This window comes from Pelophylax lessonae (assembly GCF_965119305.1).
Source record: "Pelophylax lessonae genome assembly, chromosome: 2".
Taxonomy (NCBI): domain Eukaryota; kingdom Metazoa; phylum Chordata; class Amphibia; order Anura; family Ranidae; genus Pelophylax; species Pelophylax lessonae.
This window is the reverse complement of record NC_138769.1, coordinates 659,270,692-659,294,045: the sequence shown is the minus strand read 5'-3', so window position 1 is coordinate 659,294,045 and position 23,354 is coordinate 659,270,692. Positions and strand designations below refer to the sequence as shown.

General features: G+C 46.3%; 1 protein-coding gene across 2 annotated transcripts in view; it reads left to right on the top strand.

Moving 5' to 3' along the window:
- Nucleotides 1-22,495, top strand: part of CERS5 (ceramide synthase 5) — a 196,612-nt gene extending 174,117 nt beyond the window's left edge. For both annotated transcript variants that reach the window (XM_082248348.1, XM_082248349.1), the window contains one exon: nucleotides 21,775-22,495. In XM_082248348.1, coding sequence (XP_082104474.1) covers nucleotides 21,775-21,924 — 150 coding nt within the window. In that variant the 3' untranslated portion in view covers nucleotides 21,925-22,495. The remainder of the gene's footprint in view (nucleotides 1-21,774) is intronic.
- Nucleotides 22,496-23,354: the final 859 nt, after the last annotated feature.

Below are 23,354 nucleotides of genomic sequence, written 5' to 3'. Positions count from 1 at the left end.
CCTCATTATGAGGCAGTATATATTATGGGCCCCTCCATATATGGTCAGTATATATCTGATACTTACAAGTCCCCCTTGTAATACAACATGTGTTTGTGGGAAGTGGACTTGGTTCTAGAGCTAACACTCTACCCAGCAGACTGTAACATTACAGCAGACATAGGAGGTATAATCCTACCTTATGTGCAGTGTATCTCTGTAGATCCATATGTCACCTCTTAGCAGAGTGCAGGTGGATGTGCTGGGAAGACGATATCGGCGGTCCGCCGCCATTTTGCCGTAGACCGAATGCATGTATGTCCTCAGGTCACGCCGGCCGCCATGTTTTTGGAGTCTTATGTCTCTTCTATGGGGGCGGCCATGTTTTGTGAGCCCAGCTACCTCGTGGAGGGCTGGGAACGCCGGAAGGCGTACACAGGGGGCGGAGCCACGCCTTCTGCCCGGGAAAAAGCAAACAGCTCCTTCCAGTCTGTGTAAGACAGACGCTGACTGCAGTTTGTTGGAAACTGCACTGCATCGGTTGGTGAGCCTTGGGGGTCCCTCTCTCTCTCTCTCTGGGATCGAGAAGCAGGTACTCTGAGGGGCGCTATTGCGCTAGGGGGAGACACACAAAAAAAAAAAGGAAAAGTTTTTTTGTTTTGCTGGCAAAGGTGTCCTGTATTAACATGGACCCTGCCACTCATGTATCTCCTCCGGATCCCCTCGAGGGGTCTGCGGGATCCTCCAGCACCCCATTGACAATTGAATCTTTGTCAGCTATTATGGAAACTTTTGTGTCCCGGGTGGAAGTGGCTTGTCAGGGACAGGGCGCAAGAAAGCGACCCCCGCCTAACCCCTTATTATCTGAAACCTCGGATTCAGACTCTGAGCCTATTTCTGCAGTTGCAGGTACTTCATCTGGTATTGGTGTCTCGGGTCCTGTCTCTTCAGACAGTGAGGAGGATGTTTCGGCATCCGCCATAGCCCGAGAGGAAGCGTTGGTAAATGCACTCATTGTATCTGTTCAAGAGACTTTAAGGTTACAGGGTATTCCATCAGAAATAGCTGAAACTGAGATCCCTTTTGGGACTAAGAAACGCATCAAAGTGGCGAAGGTTTTTCCATTGCCCAAATGTTTTGGCAATCCAATCGAAGAAGAATGGCGTCTGCCAAAACGCACTTTTAATATTTCTAAACGCATTGACAGGCGTTATCCGTTTGAGGAAACCCTTATTAAGAAATGGACAGAACCACCTGTGGTGGATTCACCTATTGCTAGATTGAATAAAGCCACGGTTATTCCTTTAGAAGACGCTCCGTCTTTTAAAGATCCAGTGGATCGCAAGATAGAAGCTATGTCTCGCACCATGTTTTCCTTGATTGGATCAGCTTTCAGACCAATAATTGCTATTGGTCTGGTTTCGCAGGCTGTAACTGAATGGACCAAGTGGTTACGCCGGGACTTAGAAGAAGTCCCTCAGGCGGTATCAGATTTGTTGGAACAAATGATACAGGGGTTACAGTTTGTGTGTGATGCGGCGTTAGACGCCACTCCATTAATGGCGCGAGCATCAGTCTCAGCAGTGGTTCTCAGGCGTACACTGTGGCTAAAAGGTTGGTTAGCCGACCAAGGTTCCAAAAAAGCATTGGCTAATATCCCCTTTTCAGGAGAGCGTCTATTTGGAGCCAACTTAGATGAGATCATCAAGGATCTCACCGGTGGAAAAAGCACCTTTTTACCGCAAAATTTTAAAGGTAGAGGAACTCGTCAAAGACGAGGGCCTTCTTTTTCTGCTCACAAGAGGTTTTTTCGTCCAGCGGGTGAAAAAACTAAGTCCTCCAAAGCTCCTGCAGGAGGCGTCAGGGGTCGTTGGTCGGGCAAGCAAAAGCCCGCCCCCTCCAGACCTGAAGATAAACCATCCAAAGCCTGAAGGTGCGCCCCCACCCATAACTGGAATGGGGGGGACGTCTTCGCCGGTTCCCGGATCCATGGCTTTCCAGAATCCCGGACAAATGGGTTTGCGAAGTCATAAGGTCAGGGTACAAGATCGAGTTTCGATCTCTCCCACCGGCGCGATTCTTCCCTTCCAATATCCGTCTATCCGCAGATCGTTTAGAAGATCTGCGGAGAGCAGTCACAGATTTACTACAACAAGGAGTGGTAGTCCACGTTCCTTGGACAGAACGGTTTCAAGGGTTTTATTCAAACCTGTTTACAATACCCAGGTAAGAGGGCAAAGTGCGTCCAATTCTGGACTTAAGAGCACTCAATTCTTTCGTCAACATAAGAAGATTCAGAATGGAGTCCATTCGCACGGTAGCAGCCTTCCTGCATCCAGGGGATGTCCTAGCGTCCATAGACATCAAGGACGCCTATCTTCACATTCCCATTTTCGCAGGACATCAGCGTTTTCTACGCTTTTCCGTAGAGGAGAACCACTATCAGTTTGTGGCGTTACCTTTCGGTCTCGCCACGGCTCCGCGGGTCTTCACAAAGGTGTTGGCCCCAATGTTGGCACTTCTGCGCCAAAGAGGTATATCGATTCTAGGTTACCTAGACGATCTTCTGCTTCATGCAGAGTCTCCTCAGACCTTGCTACAAAACATAGAAATTACTATGATTTCTTTACAGGAATTCGGGTGGCTGGTGAACCAGCAAAAGTCATTTCTGGTTCCCACCCAGAGGCTCGAATCTCTGGGTCTAATTCTAGACACAGTCAGGACAAGAGTTTTTCTTCCGGTAGGGAAACTCCGAAAGATTCAATCAGCAGTCCAGTTGTTACTGTCCAACAGCTGGTCTTCCCTTCGGACTTGCATGAGGGTTCTGGGGTTGATGGTGGCTTCATTCGAAGCAGTCCCATTTGCCCAGTCCCATACCCGAATTCTTCAGCAAGAGATTCGTCTCAGATGGAATCGGAATCCGGAATCCCTGGACAATCAGATACGATTGAGCAAACAGACCAGAGAGTCTCTGGTTTGGTGGCTTCGGTCTCCAATGCTCAGCCAGGGAAAGTCATTTCTGCCAATATATTGGACGATAGTGACCACGGATGCCAGTCTATCCGGATGGGGAGGAATTCTTGGTCAGTTATCTGCCCAGGGACTTTGGTCCCTGGAAGAATCCAGGTTACCGATAAATGTATTGGAACTGAGAGCGATCAGACTTTGTCTGATTCACTGGACCGAGCAGCTCCAGGGCAGCCCGGTTCGGATCCAGTCGGACAATGCCACGGCCGTGGCTTATGTCAATCACCAGGGGGGCACCAAGAGTGTCCGAGCGGCCAAAGAAGTGGCTTGCATTCTTCGCTGGGCGGAACGATTTGTTCCAGCAATCTCTGCGGTGTTCATTCCGGGGGTGGAGAATTGGCAGGCAGATTATCTCAGCCGTCAGACCCTGGATCAGGGGGAATGGTCCCTCCATCCAGACGTTTTCCACCAGTTGTGCCTACGGTGGGGCACCCCGGATGTGGATCTGTTGGCTTCACGATTCAACAGGAAAGTTCAGGGATTCGTGGCTCGCTCCCGCGATCCTCTAGCAGAAACCGCAGACGCACTGATCGCCCCGTGGGGGCAATACCAGCTAATATATGCCTTCCCTCCTCTCGCGTTACTGCCAAGACTTCTACGCAGGATAGAGGAGGAAGGAATTCCAGTAATCCTGGTAGCTCCGGACTGGCCTCGTCGAGCTTGGTACGCCGACATGGTCAGACTGGTGGCAGACGTCCCATGGAGACTTCCTCTCAGGGAGGACCTACTGTCTCAGGGACCAATCTTCCATCCTGCTTTACGATCGCTGGCTTTAACGGCCTGGCTATTGAGACCCAGGTGCTGAAGGACAAAGGTTTGTCAGCTTCAGTTATTCCTACTCTAGTTGAAGCAAGGAAAGCGACTTCCAGAAAGATTTATCATCGCACATGGAAGTCCTACATTGCATGGTGTGAACCTTTGGGGTTCCGTCCTCGGTCTTATTCGATTAGTCGAATATTGGCTTTTCTGCAACAAGGGGTTGAGCAGAAACTGGCCTTGAGTACTATCAAGGGTCAGGTCTCAGCATTAGCCATCTTCTTTCAGAAGCCTTTGGCTACTCATTCCTTGGTGCGGAGCTTCATCCAGGGGGTGCGACATCTGGCTCCGCCAGTGCACGCGCCGTTACCCCCCTGGGATCTTAATTTAGTGTTGTCGGTTCTTCAGAAACCTCCCTTTGAAGATATTAGGGAGATTCCTCTACCCACGTTGTCCCAGAAGGTGGCCTTCTTGGTGGCTATTACTTCTGCACGCAGGGTGTCAGAACTGGCCGCATTATCTTGTCGTTCACCATATCTGGTGGTTCATAGAGATAAGGTGGTTCTTCGTCCGAATCCATCCTTCCTACCAAAAGTGGTTTCAGAATTTCATCTGAATGAAGAAATTGTATTACCTTCCCTGTGTCCTAAGCCCAGTCATCCTCGGGAGTTTGCTTTACACTCCTTGGATGTGGTCCGGGCGATCAGGGTATACTTGAAAACGACACTCGTTTCGCAAGACGGATTCACTTTTTGTGATCCCAGATGGACCCAAAAAGGGGTTGCCTGCATCTGCCGCGACCATTTCCAGATGGATCAGACAGACGGTAGTGCAGGCTTATTCTATTAAGGGTCGGGAGCCCCCGTTCCCTGTTAAGGCGCACTCCACTCGGGCCCTTAGTGCGTCTTGGGCCTTTCGCCATCAGGCGTCAGTGGTCCAGGTGTGCAAGGCGGCTACCTGGTCGTCGGTGCATACCTTTTCTAAACATTATAAAGTTGATGTAATGGCATCGTCTGATGCCTCGTTTGGCCGCAAGGTTTTGCAGGCCGCAATTTGAGGAGACCAGTGGTCTACCTCGAGGGTTTTTTCCGTTGGAAAATTTTTCTTTAGTCTCATTCTTTGTTTATAATGAGCCTTTAAAACTTCTAGTTTGGCACCGGTTGGGCCTTCTAGATTGGATTTGATTTTGTCAATCCCACCCCTCATTTGTGGCACTGCTTCTGGATGTCCCAGCTCTTGAGAATCAAGAAGACTACGTCTGTCAATGAGCGATAGAGAAAAATGGATTTTTGTAAGAACTTACCGTAAAATCCTTTTCTCTTAAGCTCATTGACAGACGTAGTACCCGCCCCTCTATCATTGAGTTGGGTTGGGTTAAATTCTCTGTACTGCTTTAAACAGAACTGATTCCCTGTAGCAGAGAGAGGGAGGATATACCCTCAGGGACTGCCCCTAAGGTGGAGCCAGAACGTTTTGTCTTTCTGCCTAGTCCTACTCCTACGGAGACCACATAACCTAGCTCTTGAGAATCAAGAAGACTACGTCTGTCAATGAGCTTAAGAGAAAAGGATTTTACGGTAAGTTCTTACAAAAATCCATTTTTTCCAAACCTGTAGACTTTACCTTACACATTAGCCGTGGATGGGGACTTATGTATGACCAGCCTAACAAGTTTACAAAGTTCTACCAAGTAGATATTAATACCTATGACAAAGTAAGTTTTAGGTGGAAGTTCTTGCAGATGGCTTTGTATTGGGTTTCCCCCAGTTCTGTGTTTGGGTTTGGGCATGTTGGACTTGTTGCGGTGTTGCCCATCCCTCATACTTAGTGTTTTGGGACATCCCAAGTAGTCATGAACAGGGCTGCTGTTAGAAATCATGGGGCCCCGGCACCTACTACCTGGCAGGGCCCCCCCAAGAAAATATTAAAGATATATTTAGCTTAAATTACAACAAAATCACTGTTATCAGACACAAATATAACATAACTCGCATAATTCCTGCTAAATCTAAAAAAAAAAAAACTATGTTAAATAAAAAAGATGAGATGAGAAAAATATACAGGCTGGGCAGTTGGCGCTCAGTGATCAGAGAGAGAGAAACAAAGTTACAATTTACAAATAAACTCCTGAGCAGAGATTAGTGCTGGGAGGGGGGCCCACACAAGGGAGGGGCATTAGTGAGGGACAACTGTCTCTTTCTCAACAGATAAAAGCTGATTGCAGGGAGAGGGATAGAGATCAGATTCAGGTGCTGGAGGAAGATTTCTGTATTTGTTGTCCATCACTAATCCCCCTCTCTGTGTGGGCCCCCCTGTGTGCTCGGGCCCCCTACAAGTGGGCTGGTGGTTCCCCCCCCCCCCCTATCAGCGGCCCTGGTCATGAATATGAAGTCCTCTGTGTCTTGTGATGTACAATTAAGAAAATAGGCTTTTTGGTTTGCCTGTAAAATCTTTTTCTCGGTATGCATCACAGGATACAGATCCCCCCCCCCCTCCCCGTTCACAGATTAAAAACACCCTCTGATTCTGTCCTTTTTAGGTTTGGCAAGCTGCCAAGTTCTGTTTACATAGAAAAGCACCCTGAACCTGTTGTGAGCTTTGAAAATGAATGTCTTCGCAATACTTACAGCTACAGAGATGAATAGGAAATTATTTTATGGTTTGTTCAGAATATTTAAATACTTGGCCTGTATCATCTGAGCATGGTTTCATTTTAGACGTAATACTCTGACTTGTAAGACGCTGCAGAGGAACATATGTAGACTTATGAAGGATCACCTGTTCTATGATGGTACGGTCGAAAATTCCGCATCCCTAGGTTTCCTTTATTTTGTTAACTTGTGAAACCTTACCAAATTGCTCATGCTGAAATTGTAACTTTTGGTCCTCATTTCTGAAAAGTTTGTGCTACTTCTGGTAAAAAAGCCATAGACCTAGGCAGACATTAAAAAAAATTAAGAATATACTGTTGTACTAATGCTGACATGTTTTGTCACTGTTATGCCTAGATAGAATCCATTTATTCTTTATTCCTTTTACATATTATTCAGTCATGCTAGCTATTATCATAATGTCCAGTATTCTTTGTACAGTCAAATGGTCGCTCTCCTTAATGAGAGCATTGGTTATAGTGGTAAACATTGGTCACAAAGCGCTCACCCAAGCCTGCTTGTCAGATGGACAATTAGCGCTCCCTAAAAGTGTGACCTGGCTGTGTTCTGTGTCATGTGACTGAACGCTGGCCATTAGCCAAATAACACAGCTCTGGGGAAGTCAGGTCCTGCATTCTGATGCACATGTTCCTGTGCACAACAGACTTTCCCCTAACAAGTAAGTTGGAGCAGAGGATTTTATGGGAAAGACATTTAAAGTCTAACATGAAAAAAATTGCAAGCAGACAGGCTTTATAGGGACATGCTACCGGTATAAAACACTTACATGCCAGTTTGCAATTTAATTTACCATGTGCACAATGTCGAGTATACACCGCACAGTGAGCATTTCTATCTCCGGAATTAATGAACTTCTGTGCACACAAGTGTACATTCTCAGCACACATCAGTTCCTGAATGAATAAATGTACTTCCATGTGCAGTAGTTTCTTTATTCCTTGCCAGCCAATAAAGAGGGTCGAAGACCCAGCACCTGGAAGAAGCCATGGCGAAGATGCTGGTGAAAGGACTTTTCTGACTTGAGTTCTGCATTAATGTCCTCTTCTGGAGCAATCCTGCTGGGTGGAGGACCAGCACTCAGTTAGCTTCTGGTGCATGCATTTGTGTTGAAGATCATCCTGACAAGAATGAGTTAAGAGATGTCCTCCTCAGTTTGCTGTTGCTCTATGCAGGGGGTGGAGAATGAGAAAGTGAAGCTCTATTGCTTCACTTTAATGTACAATCCTGACAGCGCCCAGTCAAACAGCGTGCATGAATTATCCAAATTAAACTGCTGCCCCTTGTGTGAATTACACAAAAATATCTATATTACACCTAAATCAGGCGCTGTAAGAAATGACGTTGAATGTATAAATGTACTATTTTAAAAATATAAAAATTTATATCATGTGGTGTAGCCCACAAACATAAATAGATGTGACTCAGTAGGTGCATCTCTTAAATATATGAATAAATAACTCATTAGATAACATCAAATAAGTGCCTCTCCTAAATACGTGAATAACTCAATAAATATCATAGAGTTAATAAATAGAATAAACTGATAAATGTCATATAGTAAATAGAATAAACAAATTGGTGGAAACAGTGCGTATCAAATTAAAGTGCCAAATAATATCCAATATTGAAGTGAGAGTGATGGCTATTAGGCTCCTCACACCATAGAAGAAAATAGTGGAAACTTTTCACCCAGTGGGTGACAATAAATGATATATGCTTACCAGATAGATTCAGGCCTCAAGGACCTATATCGCTTAATAAAGACAAATGGCCGGTAGTACTTCACCCAGGGATCTCTCCCACACTCCAAGGATATAGGCAAGATATTGATCCAAGAATATACAACACTTGATGCAAACTAATGTTCAATATCAAATCTCCCTGGGATCTTTCCCACACACCAAAATATGAACGATATATGGACAAACAAAAATATCTACATATATATATATATATATATATATATATATATATATATATATATATATATATATATAGTGTAATTCCATTTTATTGAACTCCAAACCAGAGTAAAACAATGCAAATATGCTTACATTTCAAAGTGCCCGCCCGGCACTGGTAAGTGCTGCCACAAGAATGAGAAATAACATTCCTTTCTCTGTCGCTCATTGACAGACGTAGTCCTCGTTGATTAATAACAACTCGGGTTATACTGCCCTCTACAGGAGTAGGACTAGACAGGAAAGAAAACATTCTGGCCACACCTTAGGGGCAGTCCCAGAGGGTATATCCTCTCTCTCTCTGCTACAGCAAATCAGTTTTTTTCTGTCTAGTTAGGAGTAAGGACCTTGATGCCTTGCTAGGATCTTCGGTCCTGGCAGGAATTTTTTCTTAGATTTTTTTTAGACAGCTTTTTTCTCCAGTGTTCCTGTGAGATCTTCAAGCAAGAAAGCTGTAACTGGGCGACGGGCTGGATGTTGAGATCCAGTGGTCACCCCAGTTCAGCCTACGAGTGCGTGCAGGCCATAGCTCCGCGCTGGGTCGGCCGCGACATAGTCCCACTGGACAGGGACTGACCCTGCGAGTTAAACGTCTCGCCTGAACGCCAATGACCAACAGAGTCACGGCGCCTGTATTGGTCGAGAGCCCCCCCACCCCGGTGGAGAGGGGTTCTGTCAGGAGTGGGCGCCCGCCTGGTTCCGGTATGGTGAGTAGTATGTTCCCCCCCCCCTGTCGGGTTTGTGGTGGACGCGGGCCCCTCTCTGGAATGGTAGGATGGGTCTCCCCTCTATCCTATAACAGGTCACAGATCCCCCAATTTGAGTGTGATTTTTTGTGAACAGAAACCAGGAGGCTTGGTTTGGGAGCTGACTATCTAAGGTCATTGCAAAACTGTAAGGGTGACTGAAGTCAGTGGCAGTACTATAAGGGGCATTACTATTGAAGTAAAAGGTATCCTACCTGTCAGAGGTTTACACAGGCCGATGCCTATGCCTGAGTCACTGCAGTCCAGATCGCCATTCCTCCAGCAAATGGTCACTTGGGAGGCAGCCCTCTGTCCTTCCGGACGGCCACAGACCGCATGCGGCCCGCCAGGGTCCTGTACCGCCGGCCAGGCTTATCACCATTCAGGGTGAAGGTTGTGGGGCCGAGATACTCCCGCAGGCCACCAGGCCGAACATAGACATCCCGCAGGCCGCGGCTAGCCGCCGCTATCCTACACAGGCCGCCGCCATTGTCTTGCAGATCGCACTAGCCATATTGGCGTAGCCTCGTGTCTCCAGCATGGGGGCGGCCATGTTTGAGGTGACCAAACACCTCGAGGAGCTATGGGGAGGCGCCGGAAGGCGTGTAAAGGGGCGGAGCCGCCTCCTTTTACCCGGCGTAGCCTCGTGTCTCCAGCATGGGGGCGGCCATGTTTGAGGTGACCAAACACCTCGAGGAGCTATGGGGAGGCGCCGGAAGGCGTGTAAAGGGGCGGAGCCGCCTCCTTTTACCCGGCGTAGCCTCGTGTCTCCAGCATGGGGGCGGCCATGTTTGAGGTGACCAAACACCTCGAGGAGCTAGGGGGAGGCGCCGGAAGGCGTGCAAAGGGGCGGAGCCGCCTCCTTTTACCCGGGAAAGCCAGCCAAAGACTTCCTGTCTGTAATAGACAGTGCTGAAACAGGTTGTATTGAAACTTCTGAGCATCAAGTGGTGAGCCTTGGGGGTCTCTCTCTCTCGCTCTGTAGGGGTCCCTAAGCAGGTAACACTGAGGGGCGCAGTGGCGCTGGGGGTCTAAAGAAAAAAAAAGGTTTTATTTTTTTTGGCAAATTAATTTTTTCCGGCAAGTGTCTGGAATAATCATGGACCCTGCCACACAGGTACCCCCGCCTGTTCCCCTCGAGGTGGCCGCAGGACCCTCCAGTTCACAGAGTATGGATGCATTCACAGCAGTTTTGGAGTCTTTGGTGTCTCGGGTGGAGATGGCCTGTCAGGGATGGGGGTCAAGAAAGCGACCCCCGCCTACCCCTATTTCATCTGATACTTCAGATTCTGAGATGGTCATTGCAGCTGCAGGTCCCTCTGCAGGGGCTGTTGTCTCAGGTAAAGTTCCCTCAGACAGTGAGGAGGACGTTCCTGCCTCCGCCATAGCACAAGAAGAAGCATTGGTGGATGCACTAGTTGTGGCGGTCCGGGAAACCTTAAGACTTGAGGTTTTACCGGCAGAGGCAACTGAGATGGAAATTCCCTTTGGTACTAGTAAACCTACCAAGACGGCGAAGGTTTTTCCTTTACCCAAATGTTTTGGTAATAAAATTAAAGAGGAATGGGATCATTCAAAACGTACCTTTACTGTTTCCAAGCGCATTGCTAGACGCTATCCGTTTGAGGAATCCCTCATTAAGAAATGGACGGTACCACCAGTGGTGGATCCACCTATTTCCAGACTGAATAAAGCCACTGTTATCCCGTTGGAGGACGCTCCGTCCTTTAAGGATCCGGTGGATCGGAAGATGGAAGCGGAGTCCCGCACTATTTTTTCCCTGATAGGGCAGCCTTTAGACCAGTGATTGTCATTGGTTTAGTTTCACAGACATTAACGGAATGGGCAAGATTGGTACGCCATGACCTAAAGGGGAAAGGTATCCCCCAGGCAGCATCTGATTTGATGGAACAAATTATACAAGGACTGCAGTTTGTCTGTGACGCAGCCCTGGATGCCACCCCCTTGTTAGGGCATGCATCTATGTCAGCGGTAATCCTCAGACATGTGCTGTGGTTAAAATGCTGGTCAGCGGATCTAGGTTCCAAAAAAGCCTTGGCGAATCTCCCCTTTCAGGGGAATCGCCTATTTGGGGCCACCCTAGATGAGATCATTAAGGATGTCACTGGGGGCAAGAGCACTTTTTTGCCGCAGGCTGCTAAAGCTAAAGGACCTCGTAACAAGCGTGGACCTTTCTTTGCCGCTCATAAAGGGTTCGTTCGCTCCGCTGGGGCGAGCGGGAAAGGCAAAGCCCCTCTAGGAGGGTTCAAGAGGCGCTGGTCGGGCAAACAAAAGGCTGACTCAGCCAAACCTGAAGTTAAGGCTAATACAGCCTGAAGGTGCGCCCCCACCCGGCTTGAGGGTGGGGGGACGTCTTCACCGGCATTCAGAGCTAGAGCCTTCCTGAATCTCGGACTAAGAGGTTCAGGAGATCATACGATCAGGACACAAGATCTAGTGTTGATCACTGCTACCGGTGCGATTCTTCCCTTCCAACATTTAGGTGCTACAGGGAGCGGTAGTTCCCGTTCCCTGAACAGATCATTTTCTTTACCTTTTCCAAAGATTAGTCTCAGTTCCTTACAGGAATCGGATCCGGTTGAGCAAACAGACCAAGGAGCCTCTAGTCTGGTGACTTCGGTCTCTAATGCTTAACCAGGAGAAATCATCACTCCTGATAAGAATCAAGTTTCTGATAAATGTGTGGTAACAGAGAGCGGTCAGACTTTGTCGGATTGCCTGGACCAAGCAGCTCTAGGGCAGCCTGGTTCGGATCCAATCAGACAATATCAGGGTGATGACTTAGGTCGATCACCAAGGATTTCACCATCTGTGTCTTCATCAGAGCATCCCGGAGGTGGATCTGTTGGCATATCGGCTCAACAGGAAGGCGCTGCGGTTGGTAACGCGCGCCCGCGATCCTCTAGCGGACGCAGCAGACACGCTGAACGGCCTACAAAGGCAGTATCAGCTACTATACGTCTTCCCCCCTCTCAAGTTGCTGCTGAGATTTCTCCGCAGGATAGAGATGGAGGGAACTCCAGTTATCCTGGAAATTCTAGGCTAGCCTCGTCAGGCCGACTTGGACATGCTAGTCGCGAACGCTCCTTGGAGACCTCCTCTCAGGGAGGATCTGCGGTCTCAAGGACCAATCTTCCATCGTGCTTTACAGTCGCTGGTTTTAATGGCCTGGCCATTGAGACCCAGGTACTGAAGGGCAGAGGGTTGTCAGCTTCAGTTATTCCTACTCTAATTAAAGCAAGGAAAGCGACTTCCAGCAAAGTCTATTATCGCACATGGAAGACTTATATTGCGTGGTGTGAATCTTTGGGATTTCCCCCACGTACCTATTCGGTGACCCGAATCTTGGCTTTTCTGCAAAAGGGGGTTGAGCAGAAACTATCCTTGAGCACCATCAAGGGTCAGGTTTCAGCATTAGCAATCTTCTTTCAGAAGCCTTTGGCTACTCATTCCCTGGTGCGGAATTTCATCCAGGGGGTGCGGCACTTGGCTCCGCCAGTCCGCGTGCCCTTACCACCTTGGGATCTTAATTTGGTTTTGTCGGTTCTGCAGAAACCTCCCTTTGAAAATATCAGGGAGATTCCCTTGCTTACATTATCCCAGAAGGTGGCCGCCTTGGTGGCTATCACTTCTGCACGCAGGGTGTCAGAACTGGCTGCATTATCATGCTATTCCCCATACCTAGTGGTTCATAGGGATAAGGTAGTTTTTCATCCGACGCCATCCTTTCTTCCTAAGGTGGTTTCAGACTTTCATCTGAATGAAGATATTGTGCTACCTTCCTTGTGTCCGCAGCCCAATCATCCTCGGGAATATGCGTTGCATTCCTTGGATGTGGTTCGGGCAATCAGGGTATACCTGAAGGCTACGGAAACGTTCCGTAAAACGGATTCACTTTTTGTGATCACGGATGGCCCCAGAAAGGGGTTGCCTGCATCTGCCGCGACTATCTCCAAATGGATTAGACAGACGGTGGTACAGGCTTATTCTATTAAGGGTCGGAATCCTCCGTTCCCTGTTAAGGCGCACTCCACTCGAGCGCTCAGTACTTCCTGGGCCTACCGCCATCAGGCGTCAGTGGCCCAGGTGTGCAAGGCGGCCACCTGGTCATCGGTACATACCTTTACGAAATTTTATAAAGTTGATGTGATGGCATCGGCGGATGCCTCATTTGGCCGCAAGGTTTTGCAGGCCGCAATTTGAGGAGACCGGTGGTCTACCTCGAGGGTTTTTTTCCGTTGGAATTTCAGTTGAGTCTCATCGTGTGATTGATGAGCCTTTAAAACTTCTAGTTGGCACAGGTTGGGCCTTCTAGATTGGATTTTGATTTCCATTTTCCCACCCCTCATTTGTGGTACTGCTTTGGGACGTCCCGAGTTGTTATTAATCAACGAGGACTACGTCTGTCGAGCGACAGAGAAAAATGGATTTTTGTAAAATCTTACCGTAAAATCCTTTTCTCTTAAGCTCATTGACAGACGTAGTACCCGCCCCTCTGATTTTGAGTTGGGTTAAATTCTCTAAACACTGCTTTGTGACATAACTGATTTGCTGTAGCAGAGAGAGAGAGGATATACCCTCTGGGACTGCCCCTAAGGTGTGGCCAGAATGTTTTCTTTCCTGTCTAGTCCTACTCCTGTAGAGGGCAGTATAACCCGAGTTGTTATTAATCAACGAGGACTACGTCTGTCAATGAGCTTAAGAGAAAAGGATTTTACGCTAAGATTTTACAAAAATCCATTTTTCCTGGTACCCCCGCTTGTATTAGTCACCTAGAGCCGAGCAATACGATTGTATGAGCCGACAGGAAAAGCGTGCGTTCCACCGAAACCAGAAGTGACGTCACTGGTTACCAGGAAGTATCAGAGGGAAATCGGACCACAATGCATTTTGCGATATTCACGTCTTCAGGAAGTCAGACTTCTTACAGCGCCTTCTTTCTATTACTTAACTCAGGGCTTGACAAATTTTCCTGAAATCTAGGAGCCAGCTAAAAAAGTTAGGAGTCAGTTTTTTTTTTTTTTTTTTTTAAACAAACAACCAAGCTTTATTCCAAAAAAAAAATAACATACTAAATTTACACATAAAGACGACTAGAACCCCACTCTCCTCTATAGCGCAATCGGATGGAAACAGACTGTCTGTTTCCATCCAATGCCATCTGATCCGATCCATGGGATGGATATAAAATAAAACCACCATCCGTCTGTTTTTGGCAGACAGGATCAGATGGCGGCAGATTACTGCTCCATAGAGGAGACTGAAAACTGACAGGTGGACCTGATCAGACAGCCCGTGTGAAATGGGTCTTCGGCTGTGGCATGGCGATGAGGGAAAAAAATAAATTATATTATTATATAATATATATTTTTAATTTTTTTTTATAATTGAAAAAAGAATACATTTTTTTTAATAATAATTAAAAAAATAATAATTTTTTTTAATAATTTAAACAAATAAATTAATAATAATAACCACACTCCCTGTCCACTTACCTTTTAAGCAAAGCTAAGTGCACAGGGAGATGAAGCCTGCAAAAACTCTTGGGAAGGAGATGGACAGGCATTGAGGACAGGCAGGGGAAACAGCCATTAGTTACTACTTGTCAAACTCCCAGCCACCACAAGAGGGTGCCAGTTCCCCGTTCTCTCACAGAAGAAGGCCGAAAAGCCGCGGCCTCAATTTTCGGACGGCGCGGAAGTCCGTGCACTCGGTGAGTGGTTGGGGGGGGGGCAAAAGGGACAGGACACCTCCTGCAGTGCACCCCAGGCGCCAGGTCGCTAATTCTAGTCGCCAATGCGACCTGGCGCCCAGGGTTTGTCGAGCCCTGGCTTAACTGCAGTAGATAGACTGCACAACTGACATTGGTGTCCTGAGTTCTGTCACTGGACAGTTCCAGATCTTTAGGCTTCCAGAAAAAAAATCCCATGTAAGTATTTTCACTGCGTATTAAGCTGTTTGCCTGGAATTGTGGATGTAAATAATTTTCTTTAAACACTGGACAGTTATAACACTTTAACACTGACACTTTTAAACTATTTAATCATGTACATAATTGTCAGCTTAAAACTATTAAATTATTAAATTGCCTGTATTTTTATGCCTAACTAGCTTGTGATCTTGGAGTGATAAAACGTTGATTGTGTGTGGTTTTCTTTCTTTTCAATGTTGTGGTTGGTGATTGATACCCACAGCTTTGTGCTGACATAACATTATGTTGAGTTTCTAGTGTACAGCACAAGACATACCGTACGTAGGTGATAACTTGTGATCCAGCCTTTTAGTCAAAGAACAACCTAATAAATCGGTCAAATTTCTTGATACGGGGGGGCCTCAAGAGCGACCCCCAACATCACCGAAGGGCTGCACATAAAATTGAGTAAAATTTTAGTCTCAGCCTGCAGGCACACAACCAGATATATTCAAAGACCATGGGCATGATACAAGAACTGGTCAGAGACTGCAGACATGGGACAAGCGATTGTCAAAGGCACAGACATGATGCAGGAGATGGTCAGAGACTATGGGCATGATACAGGAGGTAGTCGGGGACTATGGGCATGATACAAGAGATAGTCAGGGACTATGGGCATGATACAAGAGATGGTCAGGGACTGCAGACTTGCTGCAGGAGACTGTCAGACTGTGAACATGATATAGGAAGAGTTAGAGATGGAGGGAACATGCTTCAAGAGACAATCATAGACTAGGGACCTATTCTACAAGGCTTCTAGAGATCACTGCTATAGCAGAGCAATAGAGAAAGACAGATTAGTGTCTGCAGGGGCCCCACAAAAAGTACCAAAAATCTGCATGTGGCCCCTGGGCCGCAGGTTGGCCACCAAGGTCCCAATCTTGCTGGAGGTTTAGCACATGCATAGAAGTTGTGCATTGCAATGTTATTGTTAGCAGTAGCTATGCATACAGTGTTTTCACCCTTGTACACCATCAGCCATCATACTTGTTTATCCTAATGTGCTTGATAATCAGCATGTAAATAGCTTCATTTAGGTACAAGCTTTTAAAGAGCCCTGAAGCCCTAGCTGCACTCAGTGCGGCCCAACAGTTTCCATACTGGACTGCATCCATTGACTGGAAAATCCTTCAGACCTACTGTATACACTTGACCTCCGGAAGATTTACACCCTCCCTTCCCCCTTCATGACTAGGACATTTTTTATGATCTAGCACTGCTTACTTTGACTGACAATTGCAAAGTCATGCAACGCTGTACTCCATTAAAAATTTTAATTTTGTTTCCCACAAATAGATTTCTTTTGGTGGTATTTGACCATCACTGCCTTTTTTTTGTTTTGTGTGTTCTATAAACAAAAAGAGTGACTATTTTGGAAAAAAATAAAAAAAGTTTCTCTTTCGTTTACTGACGGACACAGCTTAAGACCCGGTTCACATACAGGCGACCCGACTTCCCGAGGCGACCTGTGAAGTCGCGGTGCACAGCTCGCACCGCGACCTCGGAGCGGCATGCACGGACTTCATATCATTGAAGTCAATGCAGGTCGCTCCAGGTCGCCCCAAAGTAGTACAGGACCCTTTTTCTAAGTCGGAGCGACTTGTGTCGCTCCTATTAAAACGGGTCCTGTGCTACTCTATGGCAGGCGACCCACTGCGACTTGTCAGGCTTCCAGGTCGCCTGACAAGTCGCCCCAGTGTGAACGGGGTCTTATATCTTCTTTGACGGATGGGTTATGCTGCTCTCCTTAGGAGTAGGGCACTAGGCGGAAAAGAGTTAAAAAAGGTTGACTACGCCTATAGGGCAGCCCCAGGGGTGTACTCCCACTTCCTGCTATAGGATCTGTTTTTTTTTCTGCCTAGTGAGGAGTAAGGACCTAGCTCCTTGCTGGGATCGTTGGTCCTAGCATTTTCTTTTTCCTTTTTAAACGGGACTTTTTTCCTTTTATTTTCTTTCTACTATCAAGTCGGTTCCTGTGAGAACTACAATCAACTGATGGACTAGGTGATGCATTGGATAGCCTAGATCCTTACGGTCTTCCCAGTCTGGCCAGTGAGTGCGTGCAGACCACAGCTCCACGCTAGGTTGGCCGGGACATAGCACCACTGGATGGGGGCTGGCCAGTGCGTTAAGCGCCTCGCGAGGATGTACACGACCGGGTCGCGGCCCAAGTCGCAGCATACCTTTGTCTGGCCCGCAGCACCCCCCATTCCAAGATGGGGTGGTGGTCTGCCCGGAGTGGTGCCCGTCCGGTTCCGAAGGCATGGTGAGTAGTGTGTCGTCCCCCCTTTCACTGGGAAATTTTGGGGTGGATGTGGGACCCTCCCCGGAGTGGTTGGTCCCTCATGTGCCCTTCCTACCCTTATGGCACTCCCTCCTTATTAGTGGCCTTGCCTGAAGTAGCTACACCCCCCCCCCCCCCACTCGTCCCTGGCAGTGGTGGCTGTACCAAATGTTATGGGATTGTAAGAGCTGCAGCTGGAAGGGGCCCCCTGGAGGATCAGCGTTGCTCTCCCGGAGCTACAGTGATAGCTGTTTTCTGGGAATGCTATAAAGCTCTCAGACCCAAATATAAAAGCGAAGTCCAGGAGGGTTCATGCCCTGTAGTGTCCCTTTATTTTTTTTACAAAGTAGTGGAGTTCCTGGAAAAACAGACTAGTGTTGATGTACACTGCATGAGTGCAGTTTATATTGCTCATTGAGCTGTAAAGGCAGCTGTAAAGAGGGATAGGCATAACCTTATCTATTCCCATCAATAGGGATTAGTGAATCTTTTGACAAATCGGACAACCCCAAGATTTTGATGCACATTTCCTATTCTTGCTAACTTGGCCAGTCAGCAGTGAATTGTGCAATTTCTGACTCTTGACTGCTCGAATTTTTGACCTGCTTGCAGAGAATCTTGCAGTTTGGGAGTCCCAGCAATGGTGATTCAGGCAATTGTACAACTCCCTGCAGAGGAGATAAGTCATTTTGAACATATTGTGGAAAAAAAAAAAACAAATTCATCTGATTTGGGAATTGATTTCTTCGTCCCTTATCCATCGAACAGCTTGTCGCTAATTAAAACGCTGTCTATTTTGCCTTTCATCCTCAAAGTCATTATTTTTAAAGGCATCTCCATAGAAACAGTGTGCCTAAATTCCAGCTGCCTTACAATGTTTATTTTAGGACATCCCTCCAAGCTATCTGTAGAAAGAGCTAGGTCTAAATATAGACCTTTTTAGTTCAAAAGTACATTCGAAAAATAATTTCCCCGGAAACACAATAAATAAAAAACCACCTCTCCGCTTTGAATATTGTTGAAGTAAATAAGTTTTTTCCTTTTTATGTACTTTCATGGCTTTCCATAGACAGCTAGAATGTTGGAGGATTCCTGCTGACATTGGAGCTGTGGAAGGCCTTGCAAGCACTTGACTGGGTGGAAAATTATCAGCTGAACAGTGATTGTATCCTAACGGATTCAGTTCTTGTTTTGTTTGGTAGTCAGGCAACTGTGCTGGTGTAAATACTGTGGCTGGCAGTGGAGAGTCTTCCATCCACACTGTTGGCATGGATGGGAGAATTGTTTGATTTTCTTTTGTTCAGCCCACAGGCCGAACTAGAGAAAATAGAGCTGCGTATGGCTAGCCTAAGGTTTAGTATATGACAAAAAACAATGCATTACCTAAGATAGAATTAAAAGAATTTACACATGGTTATGCTCACAAAGCAACTGAATCCCAAAGAAAACCAGCCTCATTGCAGATCATATGAACAGTAACAATAGTCAGACCTGGGCGACATGCCACAGCAGAAGCAAGGGCTAATGTGTTTTGAGGGCTGTACCCTCTTCCTCCGAGTTCTGCAATGGTTTCCTAGCAATTTTTTGAGCTTGGGATTCAGTTAGTTTGTGAGTTATAACTATTTGTGTACTCTTTTCATAAATATTGGGTGTCTTAGGTAATGCTGATGTGCCCTTCTTCCTTGTCATTTAGTTGCAAGGATCCCTCCAGTCTAAAGAGGCGCAGCAAAGCTTGGAGTCTACCTGGTTACCTGTGAAAGAATAAAACCAGCAAGATAGAATACTATGTGACTGATATGGATATTTGCCACTAGCCCTTTACACTTTAGCGCTGAAATATGTTCTTGTACATATGGTCAGTGTATGTACAAAGCATGGATGGAGGAATTGGGATCTCTCCACTGATGCCCGCTATTGTATTCAATGGCCATGGTACCTGCCACTGCCTAAATGGCAGCGCTGCCAAACAATGATTGCATCTGATAGGATGCAGTCCATGTTTGGCTGATAAATTTCCACCTAGGTCGATTTTTAAATGAAACATTGTGCTTGCAGGGCCAACTATGGCTCAATTTTCGTTAGGATATGTTTAGGTCTTTAGAGCATACCTTTTTTGAAGCCACTCCGGTCCCACGCTAAACTGTCAGCGGCTTCTCTGTGTAGGCGGGTGCGGAGAGGCAGCCAACAACGGAAGCCCCATAGTGACTCTATGGGTGACGTCACTTCCCATTTAATTCCCAGCCTTTGTTGGCTTTGTCCTCTGCAGGGCTTCCGCCACTTGAGACCAGAGCGGCTTTAAAAAAGGTATGTATACTGATTTCTTCTTTACAGGGCTAGATAGGTTAGTGTTAGATCATGGGTGTCTATAGATGTAGCCATTTTAGTGTTAGGGTGGACTTCCCCTTTAGGCAGCACTTTCCCACTCAGTCTGAGCATGCAAGAATGGAGGAGGAGTAACTATCATTGAAATACTGTATAGAGGAGTTCCTTCTCCTGTCCTTACAACCCCTTCATATCAACAGACCTTTATTCATGCATTCCCTCATCCAAGCAATTTCCAAAGCCAGGAAACCGCAAAATGTGAGTAATAGCTTGTAGTATGGATCTTTTGGAGGGGCTCAGAAATATCTTCAGACATATGACACCTGTATCCATAAATCCAGTTATTCATGTCCGAAGTGTGCTCTTCTTTTTATAATCTTGTAGAAATCATAGGCACAGTTCACTTAGCTGTAACCTTCGTTGCTATACCAACCTTTAAAGAAGTGAGAGCTGATAATGACAATCATTATGGAAAAGAACCTGAACCTAATGGCATTTTTTTTCCTGTTAACATGAGGAAGAGAGGGTATTGTTAATCACTTTATTTACAATACGCGTGTCGGGGTTTTGCTGTATTCTACCCTGAGGCTTATTTAATAGTTTGTAATAATCTCACCTTCAGTTTTGTGGGATCTTCATATGGCAGGAGTGTTTAGGAAGGGTAAAGAACCCAGGGGGTGTACCTGGGATGCCAGTTTTTCCTGCTGAGCTCTCTGGAGATGCAATGGGCGCGCGCATCAATGAAGGAGAGTGCCCAAAGACACAAATACTGTGCCTCTTTTTACCAATCTATCAATTATACATAGGGGTGAACCGTCCTATTAGTTCATCTACAGGGGTTAAAGGGACACCTGTCATGAGGAACACCTGTCATGCTGATAGCCATTTTTGAAAATGCTAGTTGCTGGGTTCTCATGCTGGCCTTCTGGCTTCACTGGTGTGAAATGAATATGCAGATATGGTTCTCTGATTCTTGTGATCAGTGAATTCTAGGTTTGTAACTGCAAAATGATTAAAGTGGTTGTAAACCCTTACATCAGGGGTGTCCAATTTTCTGACCTTCCTGGGCCACATTGGAAGAATTGTCTTGGATGGAAAATAGGACCACCGCTGTCTGTTTTTGACAGACAGGATTGGATGACGGTGGGTGTCAGTGGAAATCGGCCACTCCATAGAGGACCATGCATGGTCCGCCTAAAAAAAAAAAAACTGACAGATGGACCTGATCGAGGGGCCTAAGGATAGCTGATGAGCAGAAAGTCAGGCAGATCACAAGTTAACAATTTGATTTCAACTATCTGCTGTGTGGGGAGGTAGAGGGGTGGTTGTAGGCGGGGGCCTTTGGGGAGACTTGGCCCACCCCAGCACACCCCTAGATCCAGCCATGCAGCATGCTTGGAGCCAGCCCGGAGTCCCTGCATTCACTACTGCTGGTGCTATTGTAAACAGGACAGCTCGGCATCCCTCCAGGCGTGCCTGGCTTGTTGTCAGTGCCTGCCTCTGCTATCGCAAACACAGGATCCCTGCAGGCGTGAATGGGCTTGGCTTGTCTGTGCCTGGCGCCGAGGCTGCTATACCTGCACGGCATCCCTCTAGATGTTGCTCAATGCTTGACACTCTTGGACCATGGATTGGAGTAACGTCCACTGCTGAGCAGAAAAAGGATTTTTGAAGTCCCTTGTAGATTTTACAATACATGAGCAATCTATTCTTTTTTTAAATTTCACAGCCCAGGTGTCTCTTAAACTGGGGGAGAAATGCAGCACAGGTTCAAGTTGATTGTAATAGCAATAAGATTGTCAAATCACTTACCACCTTTTGTTCCCGGTAAGTGTTTGGCTTGCACATGACATGAGCATAGATGCAAGTTTACACAGTTTTCTCTTTAAGTACAGAAGATGTACTGGGTTGTAGAACTGGTTGCCATGTAATTTATAAATTACCTACTAAGTTAATTTTTATATACTCACATAGCCGGCATGTAGAAAATACTGTTGGTCAAAAAGCTCACTTGCATCCTCTTGTTTTCCAGGTACTAAAAGATGAACGCAGTGACATAGAAAGCAGTTCAGAAGAAGAGGATACGACAGTTAATAGCACTAAAGGAATACACAACACATCCAGCAATGGGGCAAACAGAGTGAATGGCCATGCAGCAAATGGCCAGTGGGCTGATGAATAAATGTGTAAAATGTCCAGCGACTTATGTCACCTTTTTTTTAAAAAAAAGAGACTTCATAAGACTTGGCCGAAGTCATTCCTCACATAAACCTGTCCTGAACTGAGCCGCCCCTGGAGGGTGAAGGACGCCCTGCATCAGACAACAGCCGGATACAATCCTACCCATTACTTGACAGTTTGCTATGCTGGATCAGGATTGCCATACACTGGCTGCCCTATACTGTTTGACCAGATCGATCTGCACCTTTCATAAACTGTGTGCTGAATTCCCTCCACTCCATTCATTCACTTTACAAGAGAGACTGCCGTTTGCACAGGCTATGGTGAGGATTGCGGTTTTTGGACCAATACAGCCCTTGGTTTGGAGATAGCTGAACGTTGGGCCTTTTGGAAAGAATATGATATTTGGCCCAGAGTTTTCATGCAGTTGTGCTAGGTACAACGGGTGGCGACCCTAACGCAAGCTGTGTGTGGAATCTCTAAAGTTTGCGCCTTAATGTCATTTTATATTATTGTTTACTTCAGTCTGTGAAGAAAAGGTAAATAAGAAAAATAAAAAAAATAAAAATAAATTCCAAAACTGGACACAGTTCTGGGTTTTCGGTTTCTAAAAGCACTAACTTCCAATAAAAACCCACACCAGGGTCCTCCTTGAGTGCTGAGAGACAGACCTTTTATTCACCGGACCAGGCTTTAGGTTAATGTATTATAATAACCCTCTGATGAGTAGTTCTTGGAGGCAAGATACATTTTTGGAACACTTGGTTCAAAAAATGTAATATAGTGCACACTGCAAGCCTTACCTTTGTAGTCCACCAATGCACGTTTGAGTTGGCAAATGGATGATTCCTTGGTAAGTATCATGGTAATAAGAAAGTCACCAGCACCATAGACAAGTCTTAATTAAACAAGGAAGTTCTATTGCGTGCACAAAAACCAACAGTTCAGGGCAAAATTTGGGTCCCTTTATCAAGGCATAGATGTATTTGTCATGTCTATGGCTTGATAAAGGGACATTGTCCTGCTCTAAAAATGTTGGTTTGTACATGCAAATAAACCCTCTAAATTTATGACAGCTCTGCGGCTCTGGCACTTTCCTTATTGAAATCTCATTGTTTAAAGCTTAGCTTTGCTTATGAAATTTTTTTTAACTTTATAGGTGATGGGTCTTTACCTTGGCTGTGTAATTTCCTCCAGACTTTCTTCAAGCTGCTTTTAAAACGTTTTAACCTTTTGAGGAAAGTATGGCTCCCTGCTGTACTTCTGGCCTGCTGCGGACATGAGCACTGTCGGCCTGACAGACACTGATGTCATGTTGTGTCTTCCCTCTCCTCTTAGCCGTTCACCTATCATATGGCCATAGAGCACTGGTATTCATCAGACACAACATTTGTTGGCTTATGGACAATGCAAACAGCTCATATTTAAGAC